The following is a 12,868-nucleotide window of genomic DNA, read 5'->3' on the forward strand; positions in this document are numbered from 1 at the left end:
TGTGTGTGTGTGTGTGTGTGTGTGTGTGTGTACATATTATTGGTGTGCTAAAATAGAGTGGTGGTCAGCCAGTCAATGAGGTGATTAGGGTGTGTGTGTGTGTGTGTGTGTGTGTGTGTACACATTATTGGTGTGCTAAAATAGAGTGGTGGTCAGCCAGTCAATGGTGGCTCATATCTGTAATCCCAGCTGCTCAGAAGGCTTAGATCTGAGGATCTCAGTTTGAAGCCAGCCTGGGCAGAAAAGTCTGAGAGATTCTTATCTCAGGTTAACCATCAGAAAACCAGAAGTGGTGCTGTGGCTCAAAATGATGGAGTGCTAGCCTTGAGCAAAAACGTTGAGGGACAAGGTCCAGGTCCTACAGCCAATAAATAAATAATCATTGGCCCAAAGTAGAGTAGTCCTTATAAGTGACAATACAGCTATTTATTAATAAAAGATGTCCATATGAAAGAAAAGCAGCATCCTAAGGATTGCATTGCTTTAATAAAAATAAAGTCCACAACAGAAGTGTGAGTCTAGATTGAAAATTCCTAAGAATCAAACTACAGAATGTTACATAATAATAAGCTACAAGGGTCGGGAAGGTGGCTCAGTGGTCAAGTGCTTGCCAAGCATACATGAGACCCTGGGTTTGATTCCTCAGCACCACATAAGCAGAAAAAGCCAGAAGTGGTGTTGTGGCTCAAGTGGTAGAGCGCTAGCCTTGAGCTGAAGAGCTGAGGGACAGCACCCAGGCCCAGAGTTCAGGTCCCACGACCGGCAAAAAAAGCTACAAAATGTTAAGTGATATTTCTGAGTGGTGAGGGAGTTTTCACTTCATGTTTTGTTTTCTAATTTTTTCCCCCTAAGGACCATGAATCATTTGTGTAGTTTCTGTCTTTTTAAAATAGTACAAAAAGCTCTTAAAACGCCATCTACATCTATTATCTACTGTTAACTCTTACATTTATTTGTCCTGTTTGCATCATGTAGAAAATGAGTCTTGTCTTGAAGGGAAGAGTTTTGAGACTGAAACAGTAAAAATGTAATTCCCTATTTTCCAGTGGGAAAGTAAAAGTGTCCTGCGCAGCGAGCCTCTGGTTTTAGAGGGAGGCTATGAAAACTGGCTCCTTTGCTATCCCCAGTACACAACGAATGCCAAGGTCACTCCACCCCCACGAGGCAAGCATGAAGAGGTGTCTATCTCATGTATGTATGTGAACATTTTTGTTTAAAATTGCTTCAGTAAAATAGAAAATATATTATGTTTCCATGGTTATATTCTTTTTTTTGGGGGGGGGGGGGGTCCGGTTGTGGGGCCTGAACTCTGGGCCTGGGCGCTGTCCCTCAGCTCTTCAGCTCAAGGCTAGCGCTCTACCACTTGAGCCACTTCTGACTTTTTTCTTTTTGCTTATGTGGTGCTGAGGAATGGAACCCAGGGCCTCAGGCATGCAAGGCAAGCACTCTACCACTGAGCCACCTTCCCAGCCCCCATGGCTATATTCTTAATCGTATATGTCAGTGTTTGTTTATTCTGCTGCCATTTGCTTTCAGGCAATAAAACAAAACAAAAACCAAATAGCTCACATCTGTAATCCTAGCTTTTCAGGATGCTGAGATCTGAGGATAACAGTTCCAAGGCAGCTCTGGCAGGAAAGTCTGAGACTCTTCCCCACCCCCAGTCTTCTTCTGTTGTCGGGTTTGATCTCAGGGCCTGAGTACTATCCCTGAGCTTTTTCACTCAAGGCTAGTGATCTACCACTTTTTGTGCCACAGCTTCACTTCCAGTTTTCTGTTGGTTAACTGGAGATAAGAGTCTGGTGGAGTTCCCTACCTGGGCTGGTTTTGCACCATGATCCTCAGATCTTGAGTAGCTAGGATTACAAGCATGAGCTACCTGCGCCCAGCCAGTGTTGCTCTTATCTCCAGTTAACTACCAAAAAGCAAGAGGTGGAGCTGTGGCTCAAGAGGTAGAACATGAGCCTTGAGCACGTATGCTCAGGGACAGCACCCAGGGCCCTTGAGTTCAGTCCCCATGCCCAGCATATACAAAAAACAGACATTCCAGAAGTCTGGGTTTTCTTTAAGGTTGTTAATGATTTTTATTTCATTTAGTTTACGTTTAACTATCCCATGTAACATGCATGAAAAATATAAGTACTATTTATGGAAGTTACTGTTCTTTAAAAAACAAATGTTATTCTCTTTGGGAATTTTAGTGGATTTTACTTACCCCTCACTGGAAGAACCGGCTCCCTCCAGGCCTCCTGGCCAGGTTGCTCCTCCTGTGGAAGTAAATGACAAGGTCACCTTGATAACTGTCCCTGAGGAGAGGAGGAGAGCGCCCGCCAAACCAGTCGCTGCTTCCAAAGCGGATGTTTCACCTCTCATTCAGCCAGGGCCCATTATCAAGAACATTCCACAGGTACTGTTTGGATGTCCTTAAGTATATAGTATAGAAATGAAGTTGTTTATATAAGCTGTCTTGTCATCTTTATTTTCACAACAAAGTTTCATTATAATCCATCCCCGGGGCTACAGCTACATTAGACTAGACAGTGGTGAACATTTCAAACCGGGCTGCTAACCATTTCCCACAAACAGTGCCAATAACATTGTGTGTTTCAGTGGACTGGAACACCTCTGTGGAGTCTTTCTTGTACTTTGACAAGTAGTACAATTGTCCCCAGTAGCTGCTGGGGACTGGTCCAGACGTCCCGAGGATGACAAAATTAGCAGATGCTCAGGTCCTAGAATTTATCCACCTCCTCCCTAGGCTTTAAATCATCTTCAGGTACTTGGTAATGTGGTATAAGTGCTATTCAATAGTTGCCATGCTATGTTGCTGAGAGAAGAAGAGGCCTCTGACAATGCATACGCTGTGTAAAGCATTTTCAGCGTGGAACCCTGGATTTGGAAGGCTGACCACTTTCTCAGATAGTTTGGGTTTTATATGAAAGATATTTTAGTTTTCAAATGGTTTTGTTTTATTTGATTTTGACATTTTAAGAATTTAAGGTTTTTAAGTAATAACAAGTTAAGAAATTACAGCTTTTTTCTCATTAGATTACTTTTGAAGAAAGATTAATTTCCCTTTCCTATATATTCTCCAGTAAGATTTTTTAAGCATTCATTTCTCATTCTTTCCCAAGATACATTTAAACAGTATTTTTTCATTTGAAGTAAATATTGATTTGTAGGGCAGGCTCTGAATAGAAAACTTAATCGAGTATGGTAGTGTGCATCTGTAATCCCAGAATTCAGGAGGTAGAGTGAGGAGTCCAGCCTAGGCTACGGTGCAAGACACTGTCTCAAAATAGAAAACAAGCCAGATATTGGTGGTTCACACCTATAATGTTGTAAAATGATCACTCTGGTTGCAGGATGGAGAAGTTGGAGGCTGTTTTGTAGTCTGATGGGAAGGGGGTTGATTGGCAGACTGGCAGGTGGGAGCACAGATAGAGGTATAGCTGTGTGGAGGAAGATGGTCAGGCTGCAGAAGGGTTTGGGAGGGACATTCACAAAACTCTTCTGGGTTTAGTTTGTGTAGCGAAAATTGGAGAGTGGTTGCATTTAGAAGGTGAGCCAGGCACTAGTGGCTCACACCTATAACCCCAGCTACTCGGAGGGCTGAAACCTGAAGATCTTAAATTCAAAGTTCAGGCGTAAAAGTCTGAGAGACTATTAGCCAGAAGTAGAGATGTGGTTCAAGTAGTAATATGTCAGCCTTCAGTGAAGAAGCTAGTAAGCAAGAGGGCAAGGCTCTGAGTTCAGGCTCCAGTTCCAGCATACAAATACACATACACACACACACACATAATAATGAGGGGCTGGGACTGTGGCTAAGTGGTAGAGTGCTTGCCTACCATGCATGAAGCCCTGGGAACAACTCAGAATCACATAAACAGAAAAAGCCAAAAGTAGCACTGTGGCTCGAGTGGTAGAATGCTAGCCTTGAGCAGAAGAAGCTCAGGGACAGTGCAAGGCCCTGAGTTCAAGCCCCAGGACTGGCAAATAATAATAACAACAAGCATGTTTGTGGGAGATTACAGTTTTGAGATCTATGTGTGACCCTCACATGAAGCTAATGGTCCAAATGGAATTTAAGTCTCGCTGTGTCATGTCTAGGCTTTTTGTTCTAGCATGAATTGAAAATGTAACTGAGGTTATAGTTCTGAATCTGGTCATGTTTTGCCACTTGGTGGATGAGGCCAGCCGAAACAACACAAAGCAATAAAAACAAAAACAAACAGCATGTTTTGCTCGTTCTGTTTCTTTAGATTGATCGTACTAAAAAACCCACAGTGAAGTTGCCTGAAGATCATAGAATAAAACCTGAAAGTACAGGTCCTGAGCTGTCTCCTCAGAATGGAAAAGTTCTTCCCGATCGATCCACCAAACCCACATTTCCCCCCGTGACCGCCATGTTAACAGATGAAGAGAAAGCCCGCATCCATGCAGAAACTGCTCTTCTAATGGAGAAAAACAAGCAGGAAAAAGAACTTCGGGAAAGGCAGCAAGAGGAACAGAAGGAGAAGCTGATGCGGGAAGAGCAAGAGCAGAAAGCCAGACAGAAACAAGAAGCTCGAGAAAATGAAACCACAGAAAGCGAGCCGAAAGCCAAGGAAGAAGAGGAAAGGAGAGACGGTGAGCAGGCCAGGAAAGAAGGCAAGGAACCCTCAGTGAAGAGGGGCAGAGAACTAACAGGAATAAAAAGACAGAGTAGAAGTGAGCACGAAATGTCTGATGCCAAGATACCTATGGAAGGAGAGAAAAGGTGTCCGACTCCGGAAATGCAGAAAAAGTCAACAGGAGATGTGTCTCCTCTAGCTGTATCGGGAGATACCAGTGCAGGCAAGGTAAGCAGAAGCAAGCAGAGACAGAGTGTGTGTGTAGAGGTGACACTGTAGCACCCCACAAATGGGCTGCCATTCGGAGTAGTTAGTTGCTGGAAGGGATAGATTGTCCTCCACCCCCATTTTCTTACCAATTTCTTTGGAGCCAGTTGACTACATTTCGGGGTTGTGTCAGTGACCCTTTGCTTTCTACATTTCCCTTCTTGCTCTGAGTTCAAACCCCAAAACCACCTCTCCAAAATACATAGACGAATGGAAAAGAGGACCCAGAAATAAGCCTACAGCCATCTGATTCTTAGCAAAAGTACACACTGGAGAACAAACAGCCTGTTCAACAAATGGTGCTGCAAAGTGGACAGCCACTTATAGAAGACTGACACTAGATGTCTGTCTCAGAACCTTACAAAAGTCGATTTGAAATGGATCATACGGGCCTTCGTGAAGGGTTGGAGACAGTTCAGTCCACCCCAGGGCCATATGAAGCCTGTCCCCTCTGCAAGGGGATAAGCGCAAATGTGTTTCTCATTGGCTGTCCACAGCCTGTAGCCTGCATTGATCATTTGTTGTAAGTGATGCTATGAATGTCCAAACAGCCCTTGGAAGGAAATACAGTTCCCCTTTTTTCTTCTCAATGTAAACATGAAACTCTGAAACTACTGGAAGAAGACATATGTAACACACTTGAAGACAAGGACACAGGCAGCAGCTCTTTGAAGTGTCAAATGGCAGCTGTGTGTCTGGGGTGCCATGCCGCTCTGTGTAATTGAAGCCCCTGGCCTGCTCTTTTCCTTGGGCATCTTGGCTCTTTGGGTGTGCTGTGCTGACATGACATAAACATTTTAGGATCGTTTTTTCCTCTATTTATATGAAGAATGTTACAGAGATGCAGCTGGAGATTGCGCTGAAATCTGTAGATCATTCTTAGAAATATATCCACTTCACAATATGACTTCTGACGCATGAAAATGTGAGGTCCTTCCACATTCTTCTTCATTCTCTTTACTGTTTTATGTTTTTCATTGTAGAGGCCTTTAAGTTGATTCCTATTTCTGTTTTTGTGGCACTGGGGATTGAACTCAGGATCTTGTGCTTGCTTGACAATGAGCTACCAGCACCATGTCCCCTGGCATTTTTGTTTTAATCGCTTTTCAGGTAATGTATCGTAGGTTTTCTTTTTGCCTGTGGAAAGTTTGCTTTGGTCCTCTGTCTTCCTCCTTGTACCTCCTGAGTAGCTAGCATAGATCATTGTTGCTATTGAGATGGGTCTCACTCACTTCTGTGCCCAAACTGGCCCTGAACCCTGAGCCTTCTGAGTAGCTCAGATTACAGGCGTGAGGCATCACATCGAGCAGTTTTCTTATTTTTGAGGCTGTTGGGAATGAGATTGTTTTTGTGGTTTCTTACACTGTTCTTTATGGGTATATAAGAAAGTAGCTAAAGCCGGGCACCAGTGACTTATGCCTGTAATCCTAACTACTCAGGAGGCTGAGATCTAAGGATTGTGGTTTAAAGCAATAAACCACTAGAAAACCGGAAGTAGCGCTGTAGCTCAAGCGGTAGAGTGCTTGCCTTGAGCTAAAGAACTGACAGACAGCGCCCAGACCCACAGTTCAAGCCCCACGACCGACAAAAAAAAAAGAGAGAGAGAGAGCAGCCAAGCTGGGTACAAGGGCTCACAATAGAGATTGGGAAGATGGAGGCAACTGGAGTCCAGCCCCAGAAAAAAGCCAATGAATCCCATGTCAGTCAGTGTTGTGTGTTCAGTGTTGGCGCCTGAGAGGATCCCCTCAGGGCCTGGCAGAGCAGGGGCGGAGGTAAATAGCACTGACATCTGCACTAAAGAGAGAATTGAGGGAACCCAGAACTGCTTGCCCCAGAGCTCCGTGGTCCCCTCAGGAGTAAATTACCCTGTGGTAGGAAAAGGGCTCCCACAATGGTGTTCCACCTGACAGTCGGGAGGTACCCCAGAAGCCGAGCAGTCTTCTGGCCTGGCCTTGGACTGGGCCACCATCTTCTGAGACTCCCAGGCTAGGCTCACTGCTCGACTGCGCTCTCCCTCTCTCCCAGGCTGCTTCGCCTGACTGTACTGTACAATCCCAGCACAGTGGCAGGTCTCAGGCTCCCAGAATTGTTCCTTGTTGCCAAGTTCCCAGAGTAGCTCAGTTTCAGACAGTAGACTGCCTTCATGTTGGAGCCCAGCTATGGCTCTGGGAAGTGGAGAATGGCAAAATAGATTCCTTCTCCAGTGCTGGTCTGCTCTAGAGAGTCCTTGTCACACCTGAACCCTTCCGTGTGGATTTGCAGCTTGGCTCCCACCTAGTCTGTGATCACCACAGTTGTCTGATTACCTTGTGGCAAGGGAGTCAGGTGGCAGCACCCCTGCCCCGGGGCTAGAGGAGGGACTGAGGCTTTGCCACATCCCGATGAACTTCATCACTCTCCTTCTCCCGGAATGTAGTCTGTCAGTTGTTACCCTGATTCTTCTCGTTCTTAGTTGCAGAGGAAGCTTCTGTTTTCTGTCTTACTCCGTAAGTCCTGCCTTTTCACTTTGAACACTAAATACTTTTTTTTTGGTGCCAGTCATAGAGCTCGAACCCAAGGCCTGTCCCTGACCTCTTACTGCTCAAAGCCAGCACTCTAGCCCTTGAGCCACAGCCCTACTTCCAGCTTTTTTGGTGATTAATTGGAGATAGGAGCCACGCAGGCTTTCCTGCCCAGGCTGGCTTCAGTCTTGATCCTCAGATCTCATCCTCCTGAGTAGCTACGATTATAGGTGTGACCCACCAGTGCCTGGCTAAATACATTTTCAAAAACAGAAGAATTCACAGGTTCTTATGCATCAGGCATGTTTCTGAAATTGCCAATTCATATTAATGCTACCCTTATCTAGGACATTTCTAGTATGAAAAGTAATAGCTCCTGCTAGCTGGACACCCGACCCTGGGCCTGTTACTCAGAGAGCTAACACAGGAGATCACTTGAACATGTAAGTTGAAGACTACTAGGTTATATAACTAGACCTCATCTCTAAACAAAACAGTATACTACCTGTAAACACCCAGAAGTGGGGAAATTAAGCCTGTATAAAACTGTATAAGAGAATTAGAACTTGCGAACACTTGAATTTAAGATACAATTTAAACATTATTCACTAAGTACTTACTATATGCATATATTTTCCAAACTTTATAATAGTACTCAGCTTACAGTTGAGCTGAGGGTAGAGGTTGTTTGCCTGAAAGTACATTACCTTCTGGAGCTCCAAGACCAGTTTCATCTTGCTGAGCTAGAGGCAGGCTGAGAACCTAGAGCATTCATGCTGCAGACTCATTTACTCTAAGTTCACAAACGCCTGGCTTTGGGCTCTGTCTGTCCCACGTTGAGAAAAGTTGAGATTGATTCCTTGCATGCTCCTTTCGGTACGTTTCTTCCCTTTGTGCCTCTTGAGTAGTATGGAGGACAGCAAGGGAAGGCTTTTTGAATCTTCAATGTAGGTACATATTTGTATATGTGAAATTTTAATAGAGGGAAAGAATCGATTTTTTTTTTTCTTTCTCCCCCTTTCCAAACTAGGCGCAGCGTGAGCCCTTGACAAGAGCGCGGAGCGAGGAAATGGGGAGGATCGTGCCTGGGCTGCCTTCAGGCTGGGCCAAGGTAAGGCCGGAATCCTCCAGAGCGCTTCACGATGGAGCGCACAGCACTGCTCCTCACGAGCACCGCGGCTGTGTGCTCTCCACTGCCAGCAGCCTGCCGCTGTCATTTCCCGGCTAGTGTAGGGCAGCAGCTATCACCATTTTCCTCAGATTCGCTCGCCTCCACATAAGTGCGTGCCTGACATGTGCAAGGTCCTAATCCCCAGCCTCCCCAGTGTCATAGTGAATTGGGAGAATACTTTGGAAGGTTTGTCTCTAGTGCCCTCTGGGTGTTTGACTTGTCTTTTCTTCTTGTCTCAGTTTCTCGACCCAATCACAGGGACCTTCCGCTACTACCACTCACCCACCAACACCGTTCACATGTATCCACCGGAGATGGCCCCTTCCTCTGCACCTCCCTCCACCCCCCCAACGCACAAAGCCAAGCCCCAGGTCCCCGCCGAGCGGGACCGGGAACCCTCCAAGCTGAAGCGCTCCTACTCCTCCCCGGACATCACCCAGGCCATTCAAGAGGAGGAGAAGAGGAAGCCAGCAGTGACCCCAGCAGTGAATCGGGAAAACAAGTCAGTTCTGCTAAAGCCCCAAAACTGGGAATGTGCTGAGTATAAGACCCCGCCTAACATTCCACTGTGTTCAGAGCAGATCAGAAAACCCTGTGGGGGACTGGGAAGGTGGCTCAGTGGTAGAGTGCTTGCCTTGCCTGCATGAGGCCCTGGGTTCGATTCCCCAGCAACACATAAGCAGAAAAGCCAGAAGTGGTGCTGTGGCTCAAGGGGTAGAACACTAACCTTGAGCTGATGAGCTGAGGGACAGCACCTAGGCCCAGAGTTCAGGCCCCACGACCGTCAAACAAACAAACAAAAAACCTGTGGGGGCCATTGTGACCATTGTGATGTACCACAGAGAAAAACATAAGAAAATGGCCTTGATTTTTTCTCCCTGAGACTAACAGTATACCAGAGGATTATGTGCCAAGGATGTGAGAGCAAAATTTTCCTGTAGCATTAGAGTAATATGTATTACTAGTGTCCTTGATTGCATGCCTGCCATTCTGTTCACTAGGTTTATTTACATTTCTCAAAGTAGCATCTCCTAGAGATAGATCCTCAGCTTTTAACTACTTCGTTTGGGATGATTCAACAGACTTGATAGGTTGGCAGACTACTAGGCTAAGGCTCAAGTCAGCTATAGTAAGTCATCTGGAGGTGGTTTCAAGTACACAAGAGATGTGCACTAGCTACATACACACTTCCATTTCATCAAAGGGCTTGTTTCCTTACATATTGGCCTAAACCAGGCCCTGGTGGCTCACACCTGTAATCCTAGCTACTCAAGAGGCTGAGATCTCTGAGGATCGTGGTTCAAAGCCAGCCCAAGCAGGAAACTCCATGATACTCTATCTCCAATTAAGCACCAGAAAACTGGAAGTGGAACTGTGGCTCAGAGATTGCACCCAGGCCCTGAGTTCAAGCCTCAGGACCAATAAAAGCAAAAAAAAATGGCCTATCGCAGAAGTCTACACCACAGATGGCAATATTTATGGTTTTTCCATTTATTATGCACTTCATTAATAGGCATTTCTAAGTAGTCTGTCTTTAGACACGAAAAAGTAACACATTCCAACATAGTTGGTATTTCTTCTTAAGAACTTACCAGGTAGACATGTATTTGAAAGAACCAAAATTCTGTTCATAGAGCTATGGATGTTAGAAATTGCAGTGACTGGTGAGATTTTAATTTCCTTTTGAATCATTATATTACTAATTTGAGCAGTATTGTCAAGACTGTCAAGTATAATTTTTAACGTGAATTCAAAAGTGAAGAGAGCACATGAAAAGTACTTGAAACTAGTTTGATCTGATCTCCATATCCTCGAGGGCTAGAAGCAAGAGGTGAAAAAGATCTGTCCATTAATAAAGTCCTAGTGCCAGGGCAGTTCTGGGTCTCCGTGTCCCAGCCTGCTCTGGGAGATGGCTCTTGCCCGACACATTGCGCTCTGAGCTATTGTTCAGCATGGCTCGTCACTGTTTTGGAATGTGTTTGGTGCAACTAGAAATTAAATTTTATTTTATTTTTTTGGGTCCGGTCATGGGGCCTGAACTCTGGGCCTGGGCGCTGTCCCTCAGCTCTTCAGCTCAAGGCTAGTGCTCTACCACTTGAGCCACAGTGCCACTTCCGGCTTTTTTCTTTTTGCTTATGTGGTGCTGAGGAATCCACCCAGGGCCTCAGGCATGCAAGGCAAGCGCTCTACCACTGAGCCACCTCCCCAGCCCCTAGAAATTGAATTTTAATTCAAATTGGACCAGCCCATCTGAAGCTTAGTGATCAGCTTAGACAACGGGCATTGGTACCCAGATCACCTGTGCCTCCTTTTCTATGTGGTCTGCCACAGCGATGAGTATTTTTGGTGGTGGCGACGTTCAAATATGTAATAATGCCAACTTCCTTGAGGTCTTTGAAAACTCCCAGTTCATGAAAAGCTAGAGACTCTTAGGCCACCTCTAGAACCAGGGACTTTATGTGTTGTCAAGGGAGGACCACAGAATGCAGCCAGGGCTAGCCTCATTACCCGATGTCTGCCCTGCCCTGGTGAGTCAGTGTGCCTGCAGAAGAGCCGCTAGAGTTTGCTGCCATTTGTCGTACAGAGCTCAGTTTTATAGACTTTTAAGACTCATACCTTCTCTTTATTAGGCCAACATGCTACCCTAAAGCTGAGATCTCGAGGCTTTCTGCCTCTCAGATTCGGAACCTCAACCCTGTGTTTGGAGGATCTGGGCCAGCTCTTACTGGACTTCGTAATTTAGGAAATACTTGTTATATGAACTCTATATTGCAGTGCCTCTGTAACGCTCCCCACTTGGCTGATTATTTCAACAGAAACTGTTACCAGGACGATATTAACAGGTAAATACATGTCTTTTGCAGTGTATGGCTAAAAGGATAATGTCACTATGTTTACTGTTTCAGTCCATTTTGTGTTATATGACAAAGTACCTGAGACTAATTGATAAAAACCAGACATTTTATTTTCTCATAGTTCTGGAGACAGGAAGCCCAAGGTGAAGGTGCCGAGGTCTGGGCAGGGCCTTGCTTCACCCTCATGCAGCAGGAGAAGGGCACGAGAGGTCAGACCCCTCAGGCCCTTCCTGAGGGCGCCTCCCTGATCGTGACACAGCCGTGTGGCCTAGTCACTTCTTAGCATACACTTTTTTTTTTTCCCCGTTGTGGGGCTTGAACTCAGGGCCTGAGCACTGTCCTTGAGCTTTGTGCTCAAGGCTAATACTCTACCACTTTGAGCCATAGCTCCACTTCCAGATTTTGGGTTGATAATTGGAGATGAGTCTAACAGCTTTTCCTGTCTGGGCTGGCTTCAAATCACGATCCTCAGAGTTCGGTCTCTTGAGTAGCTAGGATTACTGGTGTGAGGCACCAGTTCCTTAGTGCTGTCAAATAGGCAACACTGAATGTAGAAGGGACACATTCATGCCGTAGCACTTTGGCACTTGGATCCAGAGAAGTGAAATTAGAAGACTTTCCTAATGTGGAAAAGCCACGTGCCAGTGGCTCATCTCACCAACTCCTCAGGCAAAAACCCAGAGGAGCCGTTTGAAGTCAGTCTGGACAGACAAGTCTACAAGATTCCACCTCCAGCAAAACAGCAGGCTAGTGGCATGGCCCAGGTGGCGTAGGGTGCCTGTAGTAAACACAAGGCCCTGAGTTCTAATTCCATTACCTCTGAACATTTAAAAGGACAATTTAAAAAAATTTAAAGACAATTCTCATAGTAGAAGACGGGCAGTCTGTTAAGAGGAATAGGGCTTGTGGCCAAAGTAAAGCACATTGGAAGACTATAAACAAAGACTCTAATAAATCTGTGAGTATTTTAGTGTAGGAATACAGTATGTGAATAATGTAAGGTTGACATCAACCAACTGTACTGTAGTTTTTCAGCTTTTTCTTTATTGCTGTGTGTGTTTGCACAGGTCAAATCTGTTGGGGCACAAAGGCGAAGTGGCAGAAGAATTTGGAATAATCATGAAGGCATTGTGGACAGGGCAGTACAGATACATCAGCCCAAGAGACTTCAAAGTCACCATTGGGAAGATTAACGATCAGTTTGCAGGGTACAGCCAGCAAGATTCACAAGAGCTGCTCCTCTTCCTCATGGACGGCCTCCATGAAGACCTGAATAAAGTAAGATTCTCGCTCTTCCCAGTCACAAAGACTTAGCCTTGCCCAGTAATGCAATACAGAACCCAGGGGTGACTGTCCAGTGGTCATTTATTCTAATACACTTGAGTGTACCGGACAGGGCATGGCTTATACTGAAAAAACTCCTGATGAATGTAACGCAGGTTGAACACCCTGTTTTGAACT

General features: G+C 45.4%; 1 protein-coding gene across 2 annotated transcripts in view; it reads left to right on the forward strand.

Annotated features, from left to right (window-relative positions):
* The window catches only part of Usp8 (ubiquitin specific peptidase 8), a 49,251-nt gene that overhangs the window by 29,903 nt on the left and 6,480 nt on the right, over positions 1-12,868 (forward strand). The window contains exons 9-15 of one of the 2 annotated variants that reach the window (XM_042687860.1): positions 1,047-1,191; positions 2,202-2,407; positions 4,263-4,841; positions 8,412-8,492; positions 8,792-9,054; positions 11,183-11,395; positions 12,475-12,685. In XM_042687860.1, coding sequence (XP_042543794.1) covers positions 1,047-1,191; positions 2,202-2,407; positions 4,263-4,841; positions 8,412-8,492; positions 8,792-9,054; positions 11,183-11,395; positions 12,475-12,685 — 1,698 coding nt within the window. The remainder of the gene's footprint in view (positions 1-1,046; positions 1,192-2,201; positions 2,408-4,262; positions 4,842-8,411; positions 8,493-8,791; positions 9,055-11,182; positions 11,396-12,474; positions 12,686-12,868) is intronic. The other variant, XM_042687861.1, reaches the window with a different exon arrangement.

The sequence above is a fragment of the Dipodomys spectabilis genome, unplaced genomic scaffold (assembly GCF_019054845.1).
Source record: "Dipodomys spectabilis isolate Male_0828 unplaced genomic scaffold, ASM1905484v1 ptg000108l, whole genome shotgun sequence".
Classification (NCBI taxonomy): Eukaryota; Metazoa; Chordata; class Mammalia; order Rodentia; family Heteromyidae; genus Dipodomys; species Dipodomys spectabilis.